The 22,164-nt window shown below is 37.3% G+C and overlaps 1 protein-coding gene across 2 annotated transcripts in view; it reads right to left on the bottom strand.

Moving 5' to 3' along the window:
• Window positions 1–22,164, bottom strand: part of LOC104991388 (mitogen-activated protein kinase kinase kinase MLT) — a 155,398-nt gene that overhangs the window by 70,886 nt on the left and 62,348 nt on the right. For both annotated transcript variants that reach the window (XM_010843839.1, XM_010843840.1), the window contains exons 3-7: window positions 18,987–19,074; window positions 13,569–13,670; window positions 9,526–9,591; window positions 6,026–6,054; window positions 5,772–5,909 (exon numbers count right to left, since the gene is read on the bottom strand). In XM_010843839.1, coding sequence (XP_010842141.1) covers window positions 5,772–5,909; window positions 6,026–6,054; window positions 9,526–9,591; window positions 13,569–13,670; window positions 18,987–19,074 — 423 coding nt within the window. The remainder of the gene's footprint in view (window positions 1–5,771; window positions 5,910–6,025; window positions 6,055–9,525; window positions 9,592–13,568; window positions 13,671–18,986; window positions 19,075–22,164) is intronic.

Genomic DNA, 22,164 nt, shown 5'->3' with positions numbered 1-22,164 from the left:
TCACTACTTCCTGGTGTTGGGGTTGGGAGGGGAAGGGGTATAAAGAGCAAGGAAATGAAGGGGTTTGGCATTCTTTGGAAAGAATGACTCTGCCTCAAATGCCCAGGACACCAGAATGTTTAGATGAGCAGCCTTGTGCCCCTCCTTTCAGAGTCTGGCCTTCTGACCTGTCTGCACAATACACACCACACACACACACACACACACACACACACACACACAAGCTGCTTGGGTTTTTTGTAGGGTAAGATGCAGAACTAAGAGCCTGGGGAATGACACCAGAAAAAGATTTATGCCATTCTTTATCCCAAAATATTCCACTGGAAAGTGTCCAAAAATCTAATAGGATCAGAGTTATATTTCTCTAAGGGTTCCAACCCTGGAAAAAATAAGATAGTTTCATTCTATTCCCTCCTGTGTCTCTGAAGACCTACCACAGGGAGTAGCCACCTGATAGATGTGAAACCAGCAAGAGTGGCGTCCTGAACTGCTGGATCCTGAAGCCCAGATGAGATCTTGAGTTTAATTCCAGGGTCAGCACATCTCATGATTCCCTATTATTTATTTGCCAGCTTCAGAAATGTATCAAAAAGTAGGTGATGTGAGATAGGACAACTGCTTTTTCTACTGAGCAAAATCACATTTGGCACAAAAAAAGTAACTTAGTTGAGGAAGTCACTTGGAGGTCTAAAAATATATTAAACTATGCCTGAAAATATCAGTTATGGGGATGCAGGCCAAACATTATTATGATCTTTCACCTTAAAAATATTTTCCAACTCATGTTATATTGAGACATCCCTACATTTAAACTGTGCTTGCAAGGAAAATTTCTATTTTCAGCTTACAGAAAAGAAACTTGGACAAAGCTGTGTACTTTTCCTGCCTTTTCTTTTACAAACAATGGAAAGCCATTACCTGAGCTGGGTGGTTCTGGAACAGAACTCACAGACAAGCGAAGCAGTGATGCTCACTCTGAAGCTGCTCTATTTTCAAAACTGGTTTTGGCTGAGAAGCTTTGGAGCAGGTAATCCTTTCTGCATTGCCATTAGGAGAGCTTTGTTTTTAAAGAGTGGTTAGGCCTTGGGTTCTCAGAACGCTTATTCTTCAATGATTCTGGCTTTCCTGAACTCTTTTTTGTGTGTGTGTGGATAATATCCTAAACACTCCTTCAAGAGAAGTCATCAGAAGAGGACAGAAAAAAATCTACTTCCTTATAAAATACAAACAATGGCCTGCCTAGTGAAGTTTACCAGCGTAGAAGCAAGGATCACAAGATCTATTTCTGGCATTTCACCAGCATGTTTATTTTAAGGCTGTACAAGGCTGGCTAGACTCACAATGTGTTAAGAAGAGACAAAGGTTAATTAAGCTGCAGAGGGCCAGGGACTTTAAGACTACGAAGGGCTAAATTCTTACAGCAAGTCTGAGAAAGAAAAATAAAAAGCAAAAATACACTGGGGTTTTATGGGTGGGTTTCAAAAACGACAACTGTTTTTTATGGTCTTATTCATCTGCATGTGACTGCTATGTGAGTAGGGGGGCTCAATGAATGGAACAGACTTCTAATGAACTATGGGATGTCTTATGCAAGCAAATATACCTATTAACAAAGAAGACCTGCTTACTCACCTGTTTTGAAAGGACATGAAAAACTCTTAATATCTGCATTGCTTCCTTAGACAGATATCATTTTCAAAGTTTATGGACTATAAACTTCTAAAACTAACATGGTCCCTACCTTAACAACTATCCTCTCCCGGACTACTACCTTGGGCATGTGATGCTTTCTTGACTTTAAAAAAATTTGTGATTGTTTAAACAAACAGGATCCGTAAAGCACGCTCTGTACTTTTCCTTTCACTAATGTTGTCGAGAGTAAAATGGGAAGGAGTCATGATTAAATAAAATCCTGATTTGTTGTTTATAACTAAATTAGCATATGTGTACTTTTCTGAATGGAATTCGGCTGATGCAGCCACGGGGTAAGAATAACCAGCATTCTGAGTAAACCTCTCTCTTTCAGAGAGTAAAAGAGCAGCCACTATTTAAAAACTAACAGATTTACTGAAAAGACTTACCCTCCCCCGCCCCACCCAGTTAAAAGAAGACTCTAACAGGAATATAGAATTGATATTCAAAAGCACGTGACTGAAGCAAACAAGTTCTGAAGAGCAACACCAGATCTGTGAATATACAGCAACCCTGGAAAGGTTCAGTGACTGGTTTGCTTACAGGTTTGCTGTAAGATTGATGACTTGGTAGAAAAAGTTGTTAAGCATTTGATGGGACGGGGGAGCCTGGTAGGCTGCCGTCTATGGGGTCACACAGAGTCGGACACGACTGAAGCAACTTAGCAGCAGCAGCAAGGCTTCCCTGGTAGCTCAGACAGTAAGGAATCAGCCTGCAATGCAAGAGACCCGGGTTTGATCCCTGGATCAGGAAGATCCCCTGGACAAGGAAATGGCAACCGACTCCAGTATTCTGGCCTGGAGAATCCCATGGACAGAGGAGCCTGATGGGCTGCAGTCCATGGGGTTGCAAAGAGTCGGATACAAATGAGCAACTAACACTTTCACTTTTTAATCTCTCAAAACAAAAGTAGAATCAGTAAATAAGCAGACTGAAAACCTAATTTATAAAGAGAAGGGTTCAAGGCCCATCTACTGAGTAGTGGTGAGCAGTTCCTTGAAAGGAAAGCTTTTTAATAAAATAAGCTGTACATTTGCAGGTTCAGAAGTCTTGATTTAAACTACATTTAATGTGGTGGTGGTGGGGGCATTTAATGTGGAATGAGTGAAATGGATTATAAAAAGATACAGCGAAGACCCTAAGCTCCACAAAGTCATCTCTTCACATCTTTTGTAATTTCTGTGTGGAAGGGAATTTGTTCCTGGTCACTGGAACCAAAACTCCATTTCAGCTAAGGAGAAGCAGGTGGGTACATTTAAACAAAGGCACGGGCAATTGTAAAGCTTTGGGAAAAGGCAGTGTGAAGTGTGCTTTCATAAATGAAGTAATACTGAACCCCAAAGTTCACTCTATACAGAACTCACAGTTGTGTCTTTCCAGTCAAAGATTTCAGAGGGAGGAAAATTCTAAGACGTGGGGAGACTTTTAAAAGTAAAAGCACCGCATGAGAACTTGTAGAGTACTAAAATGAGCCTTAGAAGTCTCATTCACATAAATGTGCAATGTAACTTAAAAACTCTAACCATCTAAATATATTTATACATGTTTACATCCATAGGCAAGGGGAAAGAATGAGAACTATGGTCCCTACAGATAGCTGAGTGCTTTTAACAGTTTTAAATGGTTGTATAAAACAAAAGAATATGCAGCAGAGACACTGTAAGTGACCCTTACTATCTGGTCCTTTATAGAAAAAGTTTGACGGTTCCTGATTCCACAGGATAAAATGAAATGCTGGGCCCAAGAAGCAGGCAAAGTAAAATTTAAATTGCCCTAAGTTGGCGACTTCACTTTCACTTTTCACTTTCATGCACTGGAGAAGGAAATGGCAACCCACTCTAGCGTTCTTGCCTGGAGAATCCCAGGGATGGGGGAGCCTCATGGGCTGCCGTCTATGGGGTCGCACAGAGTCGGACACGACTGAAGCGACTTAGCAGCAGCAGCAGGAGCAGCAGCAAGTTGGTGTCTAGCACAGTGCCTGACACAATAAATAGGTTTTTACTTTAAAATGAAGGAACATAACTTCATTAGGAGGAAATAATCTCACAAAAAGTCTTAAATTATTTCTCCATTTTCATACTCCCCAGCAGTTGATTTGCAGGATGGTTAGAATGTAGTAATTTAAAAAATATATTTATTTATTTATTTTTGGCCGAGCTGGGTCTTTTTTGCTGAACACAGGCTTCCCTTGTTGTGGAGCCTGGACTCTAGGTGCTCAGGCTTCAGTAGTTGCTGTGTGTGGGCTCAGTAGTTGTGATGTATGAGCTTAGGTCCCCATAGAATTAGTTGTATGTGGAATCCTCCCAGAGCGGGATTGAACCTGTGTCCCCTGCTTTGGCTAGCAGATTTTTAACCTCTGAACGATCCACCAGGGAAGCCCAGAATGTAGTAACTTTTGACATACAGGACCAGCTTTAGAATATATTTCTTCAGGAACTTCTGGGCTTTTCCTCTTCTTTTGATAAGAACTATTTGATCACTGTCTAAAATAGGTTATAACTATACCCCAATATAAAATAATAATAATTTTAAAAGAAAAGGATATTAATTTTTTAAAGAAGTTATAGCCTTCATTCTTAGAGACATACAGAATTAAGGAAAATTAGATATTTAGCCTGATGCTACTACTGTCTTCCAAACTTTATAATTCCAGCCTTTCACCAAAAACATGTATTTCATTTATGACATGATTTTTTTCAATAGCCAATCAAATTGATATTTTTGGTATACATAAGATGTAGTATGACAGAAAAAGCTAGTGAACTGAAATCGGCCCAGAACTCAGTGAGGCCAGCAGGAAGTACCTAGAGCCTGACTGACTCTACAGAAACAGGGATGGGTTGGACGATGTTGGTATCCTCCTGTACCATCAGCTACCACCTTAGTTGAAAACACAGAAAGTCAGGAGGAAGAAGCATGTTGATCTGGTCTAAAGTTAGACAGCTTTCTCCCCCATTACTATGAAAATGTCCTTCAAAGAAGTAACAATATAGAGAGGCAGTATGATTGAGAGATGAGCGGTGAAGACTGGGTTTCCAAATACTAATTTTTTTTCTTTTTTTTAAGCCTTGCTGGCTGCGACAGGCATGTGGGATCTTAGTTCCATGACCAGGGATGGAAGCTGTGCCCCTTGCATTGGGAGTGCAGAATCTTAACCACTGAACTCCCTGGGAATTCCCCCCAAATGCTATTTTGGGCTTTTTGTAAAGGATATATATATACAGCGTTTTTAGGGATAAAAAACTTATCCTCAAAAAAAGGCTCCAATGAATTCTTTCCTCCACGAAGAGCTGCCCTGCCCACTCTCCCCTCCCACCCCTCCACTCCCCTGTTGTCCCACTTCTTCCTCTCTGCTAATTCAGACACAACTTATTCCTCAAGAATGATCCGTCTCAAGACTCCTCCTCTAGCAACTCCTCCTTCTGCTTCTTCACTGATTGGTTCCTGTGGTCTCTATTCCTTGAGCCTCCCACCCCCAACCCCCACAGTATTCTATTCTTATAACTAAGTTGCTCGGCCAGGCTTCTTCTGTGACACCTTAGATTCAGGTTTCAGCCAGCCACTCTATGAGACCTGCAGCAGACATGGGCAAGGCCATATACCAAAAAGTGCATTTTCTTCTGCATTCTCCGGAAACTCACTCATCACTTTAATGGCTGACGCTCAAAAATCTCCTGTTAATTAACTCATTTAGCATATCTATGGGTGGTTGTTGAGCAGCACACTACAGTGAAGTCCCATTCTAAAGGATCTACATTCTCACTGACTTATAGGGATATTCTACAGTCATATGTCCACCCAGGAAAGCAGAAGGGCATCAGTTCTAATACTATTTGAGGATCCATCTAATTTGCTCCTTGCAAATGGCACCGGTTTCTTCTCAACACAGGATGAAATAACTCAAAAATGATTAGAGTAAACCTTCTAATAGAAAATATTCTCTCTGTTGCCACTGCTGTGGATGCTCTACCAGGAACAGTATCATTGCTCTAAAACCATGTTAAACTGTTATACCCTGCTTCGATACATTGTTTGCTTTTTAATGCCCTTTGGCAACAAGAAATGAGAAATGAACTCACCACACCATAGGAATATGTGTCACAAGTTTCAGACACAGGGAGACTCTGGATAACTTCAGGAGCCATCCACGGGAAAGTTCCAACCAAGGACATATGTGTTGTATGGTTGTGGAACCGTGAGGCGCCAAAATCGCAGATCTGAGAAAAGAGAAAGGAGTATCAACTTTCTTTTTACTAATAAAACAAGCATCAGTCATAAAACCTACATCTGAAATTAACCAAATTTCTTAAAATTAAAAAATTAATAGTCCTACCTTCAATACCCCATCAGCAGCTATAACAACTAAAAGGGAAAAAAAAGATAAATTATGAAAATCATCCAGTGTGAGTTATCCTGAAAAAAATCATAAACTTCTATTTTTATCTTCTATGTGGCATTCTGAACAGTAAAATCAAAGTATTTACCACATTGAAGATTTTAGAAAAAGGAGCTGACATTAAAATAAAAATACAAAACTAATTCTATGAGGTGCTGATTAAAAGGGCTTTAAGACCCCGTTTTAAATTAAGTGTAGCATTGTCTAATAAAAAAGGCATAGATCAGTTGCAGTCAAGGGAACCAAATTTTCACTTGGATTCTGACACTAGACTGTCTACATTCTACTGAGCAAGTCATTAGCATTATTGCTTCATGGTAAATATGGTTTTTCCCTCTGGTTGAAGAGTAATTTTCTTGAAGGCGGAGATAATGCTCATCTATTTGCATTATACATTCATTCATTTAACAAATATTTGTTGAGCATACGCTGTGGGCAAAGCCATTTACTACGTTCTAGCAGAGGAAGGTGAGCAAGACTGGCATTGTCTCTGCTCTGGTGGAGCTTACAGTCTAGTGGTAAACAGAGTTAAGCAAACACCTATAATAAAGTGAGATAAGTTCTGTGATGAGAGGGATGGAGATTGCCATAGGACCAAACAGCAGTCTAAGAAGTCAAATTGTAAGGAGGTCAAAGTTCCCTGGAAGAAATGATGCTATGCTGAGACCTGAAGAACAAATCAGAGCTAACCAGAAAGAGAAGTGGGGGAGGAATGCTTGTTTTCCAAGCAGAAGAGTGAGCTTGTGAAAAAGGTCAGGAGCAGAGGAAGAGGTATGCAGTTTTGGAAAGGTCCAGGTCCGGAAGAGCCTTTGTGAGAAATGGAAAGCCAGTGAACAATGTTAAGCAGAGGAATGAAATGGTCAAATGTGCCCAGGGGGACAGAACGCGAGGAAGGAGATCACTGTGCAGGCAGGGTGAAGTCCAAGAGAGACGATGATGCCTGCACTGGGTCTATGACAAGGACAGGAGAGAAGCGGACCAAGTCAAGAAACAGGCTGGAAGCAGAATCAACTGGGCTTGGAGGATTGGCTATGGGGGAGGAAGAGGACTCAAAGAGGAAATAAAATAGAGGCAATGTGGCATAATGGTTATAACAGGAACTCAGCAATCAAACTGTAACTCCTTTTAAAATTTGATTATGGATTAGGCAACTGGTATTGTCACTCACTGAGAAGGGGAATGCAGGAATAATTTGTTAGGGGATAGGGAGAAGATGAAAAGATCAACTTGGACACAGCACATTTTAGGGTCATACAAAATACCTATGTGAGTATGTTCAATAAGCAGATGCACAGTTTTGAAGTTGAGATCTATTTGCCAACGCGAAGATCAGTTAGGGCTTTTATGGGAGTGGGTGAATCAAATGTAAGAAGGGAGAAGGTCAAGGACAGAATCCTAAAGGAATGTTTCTAGCATTTCCTTGGTAAGCCACACAATGCCTTGAACACGGTATATTATCAGTACTTATTAGGTGTTACTAATGACCTTGACAAGTAGGGAAAATAATCTCTTCATGATCCACTACACAGAAATAGCCTGAGGTTAAATCTAATACTATATATAATAAGCTATACATTTTTCAAATATTTGTTAGTATTATATTCAGTTATTTTAAAAATACTTCTATCTTTTCATAAGATCAGCGTTTATTTAAAAATCTAACATCATAAAACTATATAACTTAGAAAACGAAAGTCCTACTGCTCTCTCTTGCCTCCCAAAATTGTTAAAAGTTAGCTCTATATTGTTTCAATGTGTATGTGTTTTATCATCAAGTAACTACACACTATAATTTCAAAAAATGCAAACATTCTCCATTGTTAGTTTCATAAAGACAGTTTGAATAATTTAACCATTATCTCATGGGATGTTTAAGATATACTAATAAACTATATTAAAAGGAGAGACATCAAACACTTATTTAGATTGAAATTCTGAGCAAGAATTGAAAGTATACGAAGTTATAAACTCTGATACCTCCTACTAGATTCTAGATTTTTTTCCCAATGACTTCCTGTTGTGGATGCATGCTCAGTGACTCAGTTGTATCTGACTCTTTGCAATCCCATGGACTGTCGCCCACCAGGCTCCTCAGTCCATGGGATTATCCAGGCAAGAATACTAGAGTGGGTTGCCATTTCCTCCTCCCGGGGACATTCCCAATGCAGGGATCAAACCCACGTCTCTTGTGTCTCCCATAATGGCAGGCAGATTTTTGTTTTTTTAATCACTGAGCCACTTGGGAAGCCCAACAACTTCCTGTTAACCCATGTATGTTAAAAGTTTTTAGCTCTAAGAAACTTATGTCTAAGGAAAGCTAAAGGATAAGAGACGAAATCTAGAAAAGGGCAAGAACGGTGAGCCAGAGTCAACTTCAGGGTTGGGGTGGTGGTCCAACCTGAACTGCTGAGGACTGGCAGCTGCCAACAACTTCCCCACCTCCACCCCCCACAAGCATCACGGTCCTGCGCAGCTGGTCAAACTCCTGAGTTCTCTTTCTCTACTGACCATGACTACTCATTCCAAGGATCACACTATTAGTATTTACCCATTTTAACTGCAATGATTGAAAGATTTTCTAAAAATAAATTGTTTTTAGAAGAATCACGTAGAAAACACGACAAATCGCTTAGAAAACAAATAAATAATTAAAGCATGCAAATGAATCGATACCAAGTTTTTTTTTTTTTTTTTGAAGTAGCAAACTCTGATTCAAGCTTTCAGTGCTGGCTAGTTAAATAACACCACTGCCTTTCTCCATTAATTTTCAAGTGACGCAATGGAAGAAGCATTCAATTACCACTCCTACTTGAAGGTAACATCTAATCCTGAAAGTCATTTAAAAGTGCTCACTCTACAAATTATAAAATATAGGATCATAAATAAACTTTAAGAAGCAGAGAAGAAGAGAAAGAAGAAAAAGAAAGCTTTTACTTTCCAAGCCCTGCTGATCATTTTTGGGCACTCCTCCAGGTAATATGAGTGACATAAAAAATTTACACCAAATAATTCAAGAGTAACAAGAACGAAACTCAAAACTGCTAGTACAGAGAGTCATCCAAAAATAGAAGTTAGAAATACACTACCACTCTGTGCTTGGATACAGCAGTACCTCTTCTAGAGAATATTCTAGATAAATAATTAGGGATGTGTTGAAAATTTTTGCTGAAAACTATTAAGCTTAACATTTTTTTTTATCATAAACAAAAATGTAAACCCAAATGTCCACATTCTGTGCTACTTATATAGTGGAATTCTATGCAGCCCCTTGAAATAATGGGGAGGATTTTGAATTTATTAATAATGGAAAGATTTTCATGGTATTAGCTGTGAGTCAAACAGCAGGTTACAAAAGATATGGAAAGCATGATGCTTATTTCTATACAAAGGTGCGTGTTATTTTTAATAGGTGAGATAAAAACATATGACTACTTTACCATTTCTTGACTTGAGATCTCTGTGAATCACCTTGACAGGAGCCTCCATATGTAAATAGTGCATTCCTTTTCATACAAAAAGAAATATAATGAATATAATTATAATAGAAATATAGGTAATATAATTTTCAACATTACATCAGTATTACCTCTATTTTAAACATCAGTATTAATTTCCATATTTTTACAAGGGATTTAATAGCAAAAACTTAATCCATGTGCTCTATTCTTCCATGATAGATAAAACAGGGACAAGACATGCCTACACTAGGAAAATTCAAATAGTATGGAAAGTGTATGTGCTTTAATGTCATATAAGTCGGAATTTGTGAATAAAGTTAGCTTCTCACAGTATCCAATAGGACACCTTGATTTTCTGGAGTCTGCACAAAAATAAAACAGATCCCACTGAAAGAAATGATAAGGTGAAAGTGACTAAGGTATTCCACCACCAGCTGCCTCCTTAATCAGCCACAGTTCTGACCACAAATTTCAGTTTTCATTTGCATGTCTGAAGTTACCCAGGGCAGCCTCATTCATTTTCTCAGTATTCACTCCGGTAAGACCCTGGGAGTGGAGGTGGGGTGCGGATGGGGAGACTGCTTGAATTCATTAGTTATGGTTGGTAAAGAATTTTGTAATCCTCAGACAGAAAAATACACAGTAGTTATAAAATATTTTATTCTTCTTACAAAGACAAATCTTTGAGATAATCTATATTTCAATGTACTCTAAAATTCTTTACAACATATTGGAAATCAAGTTACTTCAGTAAATTGTATGTACATAAATTAAGCAGTTTTCTTATTTTGAATAAAACATTATATTTTAAAAGAGACATATTTCACAGTTACTCCTTTAGTAATATTTGGTTCCTTCCCTGTATTTATATATAGTCTATCTAGAATAAAGAACAAAAACATTTTCTACTGAAATATTTCCTCTCTATTTCTTGTCTTTTCTAAACAATCAAAGCAATAGCTCTCTCACCTCAATCAAAACCATTCCTTTGGCTAATGAACTATCTGCTGAACACAGTTTAATAATGAGGCCTTGGTTCTTTTTTCAGTATATAAAATCTGTTATTTTCTACTTTCTAGTTATTATATATTGAAGAATCATGAAAGAACAAAGAAAAATTTCAAAAAATTTAAACTCTTGCCATTTAAAGTTATTACTGAAGAGTCAACAAAAGTATTAGCAATTCAAATATCTTAAATAAAATGTAACTGGAATAAAGGAAATCTTTCTTCTAATATTAAGTTCTACATATTCCAAGCTGTGAAAATTCAATAGCTACAACTTGGGTACTTTTAATAATTTTTATGACAGAATTTCATAGTTATTTCTCTCTTGCTTTAAGAATCCAATTCCTGAATAATTTTTCAGGTAGAAACTGTTTAATTACTACTAGAGGTAGAGCTACATCATTTCTACATTTGCTGACAATAAAGAACTTAAAAAAACACTCAAGCACAAAGGCTTAGAATATAGGGACTTTTCTTCCTCACTGTAGATATTGTGAAAAGAAGTACCATATTGTATTGAGCAAGCTCTTATCTGTGTATAACATATAGTATACATTTATAGAATATTTAGTGTACATGAACAGTTGTAATCACAATCATATAGAATTCTATTTAGTGTGTTTTGATAGTGCTATCTATAATTCTGCCATATTTTTATTGCAAGAAAACAGGAGGCCTGAAAAATATCTCTATCAATTTTAAAATTCAGGGTTTCCTAAAAAAGATTTCACAGGTGTCACTTTGGGAAGATTTGGAATCAATGACGATCATTTGGAGACTGGATCCAGGCTTGTTAGCTTTAATTGTTCCTTTTACCCATTGCTCGCTGACTTGCAGCAATTTTAGATATACTGGTCTGCCCTCCTTCCCTCTTCCCACCCAGAAAGAAGAGAGTCTGTTTTGCCTTTGAGAAGGTTTTCTCTTTCCAGTGATGTTAAGCAATGCCTATTTCAAAACTGCATGAATCAACTCTTATTTGAAATGAATTATTCATCCTCTGATTTCTCAACATCTTGTTGCTTCAGTGGCTTCAATCATGGTCAAACTGAAGGGCACAGCTGAATTCAAAACTGAATCAACAAAAATCAAGGCTTCCCTCTCCAAGTTCCACACATAGCTTTATCAGACAGGGTTGAAGTCATTCTGAAAGCATTAATTTCTTCTTCTTTTTGTAGGCCATTTTAAATATTAAGAACTACCTGTATAGTTGTAAACAACTGTCTTCTCTGCTTCACACTTCTCTCCTGAGGCTGAACACATTAGAACTTGCCTTTCAAATTAATTCATCAGCCACCAAAAAGTGATTTCTATTACTGTGTAGTTTTGGACACTCCCATCTTCTTCATCCCAGTTTTTCACCCCTAGTTCCAGCTTGCTGTTTAGTCCTATTCCTTCTCTTCCTTTTCTTCCTGATACAGCCGGGACTCTTGAGAAACCCCAGGAATGACTGAGCTGATCTGGAGCCAAAGGACTTGCCCCACAGACAGGGACTGTTGCAGGGGAAGGGATCAGGAGGGATGAGGTTTACAGGCTAGGGGCCAGGGAAGCTAAACAGTGTGCACAGCAAGAAGCCAAGCGATGGTGTCAGTTGATTTGTTTGCTATCCATCCTAAGTGCCATTAAGTAATAAGACGGGTGTAATTGGCTGAGCACCCTAAATGCAAATGTCTGTAAGGTGAAGTGCTTTAAGTCAAGGGCTGCTTGTATATGTATTTACTTTCCTCTAAGAGTATTTCCACAATGCTTCAGGCGGTTTTCAATAACAGCACATTACCCAGCTTACAAACAGGTGGCCCCTGATATGCAGAGAAGTGGCTATGATGTTCCATGAAAATGTCTTGAAGAATGAGAAATTTTAAGACTGATTTGAGATGTCTCATGCATGAATACACAATTAAGTTAATTAACACAGCCAAAGCCTTAAGTACACCATCCTAAACATAGAGCTTATTATTCTTATAAGGTAATGAAGTATCACTCAAGCTGCAGCATTTTGCATGAAACTTTTTTTTTTAATTTCCACTTTCTCTATTTGAAGAATTTGGCAGGTGTTGATGAAACTTAAAACAGATAGGATAATTCCCCAAAGGAAAGACTATTATTTTTGGAAGTCTCTGTGTGACTTTCCAGTGAAAGCAAAGTATGAGTTGCTTTCCTCATTGAGTACTAAATATCCTTTTATTTGCTTTGTAAAGAGATACTTGTAGAGATTGGATTAGCAAAATGCAAAGGAGCTAATTGCCCCAGTAAAATTTGGACACACTTGCTTTCCAGGGGTTGCTAGAATACAAATGTAACCATCAGCATTCATTATTTAGATTAAGTTGTTTCCAAAGCAACTTTGACAGTTATAAATAAAACTCAGAAACATTCAGTTAGGAAAATGGAAAAAAGATAAAAATAAATGGAGTTTAAATTGCTTTAGAGAGCATTTGTCTATGAAGGAATTTATGAGGGAAAAAGAACTAGGCACCTTGTTTAGGGATTTTGTGTATTAAAAAATATTCCATTTCCAAGGGTGATTTTCAAGTTTACATTAAATATAAAATAAAATCTGAATTGCTTTTGCACTGAAGGCCAAATAAAACTTTTTTGCAAGTGGTTACTATTTTTAGCATATTATTATATATACAAAAGAAGTAGAACTAATCCTACAATAAGTCACGTTTTCTGGATACTGCAGTCTGAGACTTAAAGAACAATAACAGAAATATGATCTTTCCATTTAATGTATTGAGCAAGCTGGTCAGAAAATGGGACAAAAGTATCTGCCTTGGAGCCACTGATTTTGTTGAAACTTGGTTTTTGGTAAAGAAGTAAAGAAAGGAAAGAGAAAAAAGCAATGCAGCAGTGGAAAGGCAATGGCCTAAAATATTATGTGTACAGTAAGCTGCAGAATTCTTGCTACTTTTGTCTGAAAAAAAAAAAAATCTTAAGACAGAATAAGAAATCTTCTGACTTAAGTCACCATGTCAGGATCTCTCCAACTATGCTGTAGAATACATGAAACATTACCTTTGGCTACATCAGTGGCCCAGGTCATAATGTGATCCATATCCATTTCTTCACTTCTGTTACTGTTAATGTAATCATAGAGTGATCCCAGAGAAGCATATTCTGTTTTCAAAGGAAAGATAAGCATAGAATTAAAACCAAGACACAATTCACAAATAAGACTGCATGGTTTCATTGAGAAAATGTGTTAAAGAATTTAACAAAAGACATTAAAACTTATAAGAAAAAAACTGTTCTATGCTGTGGTTTCTCAAAATTAATGTCATCCTGGAAAGAAATCTGTCAAAGACAAGACCACTAACAGAATGGATAGAATGGATAATATCTTCAGCTGGTGATGAAATCTAAAGCCATTTGGATGGAATTCAGAAACACGAAGGTGTTGCAAGAATGCGTTTGAAACAAAGGCAGGCATGAATATAGGTATTCCAAAAAATTGTGATTCTTAGGAGATAAATAAGGTTAAACACATAAGTCAGAGTGTTTATGTGACAATGTAAAAAAATCAATATTTGTTGCATCAGGATTTAGATGAGTCCTCAAATTTTAAGCTTTACAAAAGACCAAGAAAGTGAGAAAATTCCTTTAAAAATGGTTTTGAGATATAAATTACATATCATAAAATTCACCCACCATGTGTACAATTTGATTTCTGGGAAACTTACAGATTTGTGCAATAACCACCACAACCCAGTTTTAACCTTTTCACCATCCCAAACAAGTCCCTTCTGCTCACTTAGTTACTCACCACTGTCAGCCCCAGCCCTGTGATTTATCTTTTCTCACTCTCAAATGTGCCTTTTCTAGACATTCCACATAATGGAATGAAACAATATATGGCCTTTATGTCTGACTTCTTTCTCTTCATATGTTTGCAAGACTCTCTTGTGTTGCAGCGTGTGTCAGTACTTCACTCCTTTTTATTCCTGAATAGTATTTCATTGCATTGATCTATCACATTCACTTTTTTCATTCACTGGGTTGATAGATATTTGCATGGTTCCTTTTCTAGATGTTATTTATCAGGTGGAGAAAATTCCCTTCTATTTTTAGCCTGCTGAGATTTCTTATTATAAATGGGTGTTGTAGAATGTCAAATTGGTTTTTGTTTTTTATTCTATTATGGTGTTTTACATTAATTGATTTCAGATGTTAAATCAACCTTGCATTTCTGGGATAGATCCCATCTGGTTGTAATGTATAATCCTTTTTATTGGCAGATGGATTCAGTTTGCTAATATGCAGTGAAGGATTTTTTTTTTTTAGTCAAGGATTTTTGCATCTATATTCAGGAGGGATGGTGGTCTGTAGTTTTCTTATTATGGTTCTGTCTGGCTTTGCTATTAGGATAATGCTGGCTGTATAGAATGAACTGGCAAGTGTTCCTTCTATTTTCAGAAACAGTATAGGAAGGACTGGTGTTACATTTCATATAGACTTCATCAGTGAGATCACCTGGTTTTGGAAATTCATTATGGAAATATTTTAAATTATGAATTCAAATTTCTTTACTTATAGTTTTGGTCAGATTTTTTGTTTCTTCTTGAGTCAGTTTTGAAAATTTATATATTTTTAAAGATTTTTTCATTGCATCTAAATTGTCACCATAAAGTTGGTCATAATATTCCCTTATAATCCTTTTAAATTTCTGTAGGGACCATAATGCTATCTTCATTTCTGAGTTTGCCAATTTGTATTTTCTTTTTTGTTGGTCAGTCCAGCTAAAGGTTTGTCAGTTTTACTGAGCTTTACAAAGACCAAGATTTTAGTTTCATGGATTCTCTCTATTATTTTTCTGTTTTCTATGTTGTTCTATTCTGCTCTAATCCTTATTATTTCCTTTCATTGCCTTGCTTTGGGCTAATTTTGTTCTTTTTGTAGTTTGTTAAGGTTAAAGCTTAATGATCAATTTCAGACCTTCTTTTTAAATGAAACATAGATGTGTTGTTTAGTCGCTCAGTTGTGTCCAACTCTTTGCAACTCCACGGACTAGAGCACGCCAGGCTTCCCTGGCCTTCATCATTGCCCGGAGTTTGCTCAAACTCATGTCCATTGAGTCAATGATGCCATCCAACCATCTCATCCTCTGTCGTCCCCTTTTCCTCCTGCTCTCGATCTTCCTCAGCATCACGGTCTTTAGTGAGTCAGCTCTTCGCATCAGGCGGCCAAAGTACTGGAGACCCAGCTTCAGCATCAGTCTTTCCAATGAATATTCAGGGCTGATTTCCTTTAGGGTACTGGTTTGATCTCCTTGTTATCCGAGGGACTCTCAAGAGTCTTCTCCAACACCACAGTTCAAAAGCATCAATTCTTCGGTGCTCAGTCTTCTTTATGGTCCAACTCTCATATCCATATGTGACTGCTGGAAAAACCACAGCTTTGACTATACAGACCTTTGTCAGCAAAGTGATGTCTCTGCTTTTTAATATGCTTATAAATTCCCTCCTAAGTATTACTTTGTCTTCCACCTATAATATTGATATGCTGCATTTTCATTTCCTCTCTGTCGAAAATATTTAAAAATCCATTGTGGTTTCTTGACTCATTGACTGTTTAGAAACATGTTGTGTAATTTCCAAACATTTGGGAATTTTCCAGGTTTCTTTCTTGCATTGATTTTTTAATTCTATTGTGATTAAAGAACTCTTCAATCCTTTATTATAATTGGAGGATAATTACTTTACAATATTGTGATGGCTTTTGCCATGCATTAACATGAATCGGCCATAGGTATACGTGTGTCCCCCTATCCTGAACCCGCCTCCCACCTCCGTCCCCACCCCAACCCCCCAGGTTGTCACAAAGCACTGGCATTGGGTGCCCTGCTTCACGCACTGAACTTGAACTGGGCTTCCATTTTATTCAATTCTTTTTGATGTATTAAGATTTATTTCATGATTTAACTTATCATGCATACTAAAGAATATGCCCTTGAGAAGAATATGCATTCTTTGTTGGGTGGTGTGTAGAGCTGGTTGAGAGTGTTTTTCAAGTCTTCTATATCCTTGCTGATTTTCTATCTAGTTGTTCTATCAATTACTGAGAATGGGGATACTGAAACCCCTTTTTTGAACTGACTGGTTCTCTTTTACAGTCAGTTTTTGCTTCATGTACTTTGAGGACCTATTGTTAACTGTGTATACATTTACAATTGCTATATCTTCCTGATGTATTGATTCTTTTTATCATTATGAATGACTCAATTTATTTCTAGTAATATTTCTTAAGTTTATTTTGTTTGAAATTACTATAGTTACTCCAGTTCATGCTTATTGCTTGATCGGTAGTACAGAATTAAGACGTTTCCAAAAATCAAAGAATGATCAAAGATGATCCTCTATTGTACCTTTTCTTTTGACTCTGGAGATTCTAGTCATCCCATTATTTTGTAGATCTGGGAAAAAGATGTTCACTTCCCTTCCAAGGGAAATAAAATGGCAGCTACCTCTTGGACTCTGTGCTAAGTCTTACAAGTAGGTTTTAGAAAATCGTCTCTATGGTTGAGTTTCGGCAAACACACATGCACAGGTGCACGTATACACACTCTCACCCAGAAATAATCAATTCTAGTCCCTTCACTCACGAAGAGAAAACTGAGACATAGATCATCAGGAACCCATCTATGGATGGGTTTTGGCAGAATCTATCTATGGAGTTTTGGCAGAATCAAGACAAGACTTCATCTCTCAATTCCTATTCTGGTGCCCATTCCATTCCATCACTCTGCTAAATTATTCTTTTAAGTCCTCAGTATGAGTGACAACAGCTGCCTGATGCAACAACCTTTTTTATTAACAAGTACACTCAAGATGATTTGAATAGGTACAAGCTATTCAAGGTTTCCCCGTCAGGACTCCAACATCTGAGAAAGACAATGAGGTTCTAAAAAGAGGGAGCTAGCTGGACTGGGTGATCAAGTTTTCGTGCCTGCCTTACTTACAAGTCTGCCACACTAGTGTTCATTTCAAGAGGCAAGGCAAGTGCTATCATTCCCAACCCATTTGACCTTCCACACTTGACTCAGTCGCATATGTACTACCATCCTTCAGTTATCTGCGGGGGGTTGGTTGAGGATACTCAAGTCTCTTATGTAAAACGGAGCAGTACATTCAATCTTCCACATCTATTGGATCTAAAGTGTGTTCATAGCCTTCCAGAACCTAGCTTACGTACAAGAAGAGGAGATTCTGTATAAAATCAATTGAGAAATTTACACCACTGTGGTTCTACCATTTAGTTGGGTAATCTTGGAAAAGTACCTAAGTTAGAGTTTCAGTTTCTTATGTGAAATAGGTTATTCTAAGTATTAGATAACATAATTTATAAGGAAGTACCTAATCCACTCCTTTTTATTGGGGGTATTTTGTTGTTATTTTAAGACAATATATAAAGACAATCCAAGTTCTTACCACTACAGTAGAAGAAAAGAGGGCTGGCTGATCTTTTAAGGTTTTCATGTTTGTTTTATTTTGGTCAAAGAACTGCCATGATAAAGAACTTGAGTCAAAGTTATGTACTGTAAAATTGAACACTATACTTATCATAGACCTGAAGCTGTTTATTGGATTATATAACTATGAGTATCAGTTCAGTTCAGTTCAGCAGTCGTGTCTGACTCTTTGCGAACCCCTGAACCGCAGCACGCCAGGTCTCCCGGTCCATCACCAACTCCCGGAGTTCACTCAAACTCACGTCCATCGAGTCGGTGATGCCATCCAGCCATCTCATCCTCTGTCATCCCCTTCTCCTCCTGCCCCCAATCCCTCCCAGCATCAGAGTCTTTTCCAGTGAGTCAACTCTTCGCATGAGGTGGCCGAAGTATAAAGTAATATAAATAGGTGCCTTTCTGTATTTTTATATGGCAAAATTTTCTGTGTGCTCGATTTTGGAAAGGGTATTTCCATCAGTTATAAATGGCTGTTCCATATTATGCGATAATTTAGATCAAGGTCATTACTAACCCAGATGACCAAACCTGAAAAATATTATTCTCACATCAGAGACCTTGAAGAAAGAATGCTCTAATGGAATTAAAATGCCTTGTGAAGAATTACAACGTGAGTAGCTCAAGAAATCTTAATTTGTAAAAGGTCACAGAGTTACAAAAAACATCGCTCATTTCAACTAATTAAATGAAATTTTAGTTAAACGGCACCTTTAAATATTGGTATTGCAGCTGTGAGTGCATTTAAATAGCATTTACACAGATATAATTAGCACAATTAAACATGGGTAGAAGTGGAAACACCATTCTTAATTATATTGATATAATCAGTTTTATTAATGCTTTATAGCAACAAAAGTGACATCTGACAGTCGCACACAATTCATGTCAGAAGGTAATATTAGCATTTGAGCATATTAAAGAATCTACAGCCAGGTAAATGGGGAAAGAAAAAAGTCAAATGGAGTTCCTACCTGTGACAATACCATAGTTGGGAGGTTCGAGAATTACTCCATAAAACTGGATGATGTTTCTGTGACTGAGGACGCTGAGTATTTCTGCCTATACAAAAATCAAATACAAAATTGCATAAAATTTCACATTTATGAAAGTCTCATAAAATAGATTTTATATTCAATTTTCTTTTACATACTTTACAAAGATGTGTATGTGTTCAACAAGCATGTGATACTAATAAAACAGTGTCTTTGACAGTCTTCTTGATAGATTAAGAATTTATATTGAAAGTTTCTGAAAAATTTTTTAAAGAAATGGGGTTGAACTGGCAGCAGCAGAAGTGCTTACTAGAAAGCCAACATGACTGACGGCAGAGGGGGATGATTAAAGAGGGGAGATGCCATATTTAAGTAAAGGCCTTCTTCCTTAAAGTCAAACAGATTTTTTTTTTCTGCATAGTATCCCCACTGGCAGACTGCAACACGACTAAATTTCTATTGGTTGGAAGAACAGTTATGACAAAATTGGCTCAGACAGTAAAGAGTCTGCCTGCAATTCAGGAGACCTGGGTTTGATCCCTAGCCTGGGAAGATCCCCTGGAAAAGGGAATGGCTACCCATTCCAGTATTCTTACCCCTCTGTCCATGGGATTCTTCAGGCAAGAATACTGGACTTGGTTGCCATGCCCTCCTCCAGAGGATCTTCCCGACCCAGGAATTGAACCTACGTCTTTATGTCTCCCGCACTGGCAGGCAGGTTCGTTACTACTAGCACCCAGGAGGAGATGATTTTTCATTAAAAATGTGTGAAACTTGCTTTGAAGGTAGTTTGAGTAGACAGAAAACAGAGGTTATGGGTTGACACAGGGTCAATATGGGAACAAGAGACAGGAGCGTTATCAGTGACTGGATGAGACATTCATTTTATCAAGGTTGATTTGACAATTTGTTTTAGTAAGTGTTGAAGGGGGCTATAGAAATAATTCCTTAACAATTACTGAGTGTTCACTGTGTGTAGAGATTCTGTATTCATCAAACAACGTTCTCATAATTTAGTTTTCCAAGTAGAAAGAAAATACACTAATTGGACAATAAATACAATTATTCATCCATATGGCAACTCTATTTCTAAATCAGCATAAATGACCTTTGTTGTAAAAATAGAGTTCATGTGAAGTTTGGAAATCATAAGCCCTCTGTTTTTCAGTGGCAGATCAACTCTTTGTGAGTAAAGCATGAGAGTTCAATGTGAGGACACATTAATGTTGGAACCAGTATTGGTCAAAATCAGGGAGTGTTATCCTTTGGCACATTTTGATGTATTCTTCAGAACATCTAAATCTCGAAGCCATTAAAAATGTTTTCATCAATAAGAATAAATACAAGAATATTCTGAATCCTTGGACAATGATTTTATAATTCAGCATGACATGGAATTTTCAGTGTTTCAGCTAGCTTTCATGCTTACGTTTAAGATACTAACAAATTATATCTTGGAGAGAGAATTTATCTTTTCAGGTATTGGTAAGCATGTCTAAATGGTCTTGAGTAGGTATATGCTAATAACAGAACAACTATTATCTTGTATTCCTTTGTTGTGCTCATGTTTTAATTTTTTACAGTTATGAAAAACTCTTGCAGTATGATTTGCAAGCAAAAGATGTTTTTATGGAATAAGGCTTTAGGTTCCAATTTAATAAACTAAGAATTTGATTTAACATCTCGAAAACAACATGCTACTTTAGAATGTTGTATGAGTTTCATGGAAAGGGGCTAATAATAAGTAGAGATAGATTAAATAAATAAGTGATATTTGCAATAAATGGAAATCATGATACCTGTTAGCAATTCAAACAAGCTCCAACAGAAATACCTGGGACTGATTGAATTATTAAAGCCTGTGCTTACAGTAGCCGGTATCTGAATGCAGGTGGATGTATTATAGAGATTTGCCTCTATAGGCACCTGCTTGTCAATAGTTCATCAATGGAAATTGCTGAAGTAAGTATGCAGCAAATAATTTTTCCTTCAGTTGTTGTTTTCCCATTGTTTTCCAGATTTAAATTCTGGGATACTCTAGCAAATGGCTTACACATCAAAATAATGGATTAGTGGCTTGAAAAAGTTCAGTTTTATGTTAAAAAGGAAACATATTAACGATGAAGGCTAAAATAATGCTCTATTGTGCCAAAATATTTAAATATTTTTTATACTATTAAAACTAAGAAGATTTGGTACATAACTACAATGGAATATTACTCAGCCATAAAAAGAACAAAATATTGTCATTTGCAGAAACATGGATGTACTTAGAAAATACAGAAAGTGAAAATATAAGTCACTCAGTCATGTCTGACTCTTTGTGACCCCATGGACTATGTAGCCGGCCAGGCTCCTCTGTCCATGGGATTCTCCAGGCAAGAATACTGGAGTGCGTAGCCATTCCCCAATAATTTAAAGGGGAATAGCCATTCCCCCAAATTTAAGAAGATAAGAGCCCACATTTAAAAAAAAATTAAAATTACACATAAAAGGAAGGAGATGGGGAGGAAATAAACTATATTATTTGTGTTTATCTCTAGGTAGCAAAGGGCTTCTCAGGTGGCTCAGTGGGTAAAGAATCTGCCTGCAATGCAGGAGACGTGGGTTCAGTCCCTGGGTGGGGAAGATCCCTTGCAGGAGGGCATGGCAACCCACTCCAGTATTCTTGCCTAAAGAATTCCATGGACAGAGGAGCCCAGTGGGCTACAGTCCATACGGTTGCAAAGAATCAGACATGACAGAAGAAATTGAGCACACACTAGGTAGTAAAAAGAATCATAACTGATTTAAAATTTCCACATATTTCCCAAATTCTTTACAATAGCCTCTATAATTTTTAATTGGAAAAAACAGTACATGCATGTTATCCATAATATGTATGACTAGAGCATATAAATATAACATTTAAAATATTGTTTTGCATGGAAATTTTGATTTTCCCTAGGATTGGATCAGAAAGAGGTAAAATTCTTTACTTACCTCCCCAGAACTACCCTAGGTATATACGGACTAGTTTAGTTAATCTCTGAGCTATGAGTTTCTCCTGACATGCAACCAGAACAAACATCTCCTGGGTTATTGCTGAAGAAGTCCATAAACTCTGAGAGGCCGTGAGACAAAAGTCTGGACACTGAGTATACCTACTCAGACTCTG

The sequence above is a fragment of the Bison bison genome, unplaced genomic scaffold (genome assembly GCF_000754665.1).
Source record: "Bison bison bison isolate TAMUID 2011002044 unplaced genomic scaffold, Bison_UMD1.0 scf7180017864190, whole genome shotgun sequence".
NCBI lineage: Eukaryota > Metazoa > Chordata > Mammalia > Artiodactyla > Bovidae > Bison > Bison bison.
The sequence above is the reverse complement of the archived record's forward strand: the minus strand, read 5'-3'. Positions and strand labels throughout refer to the sequence as shown.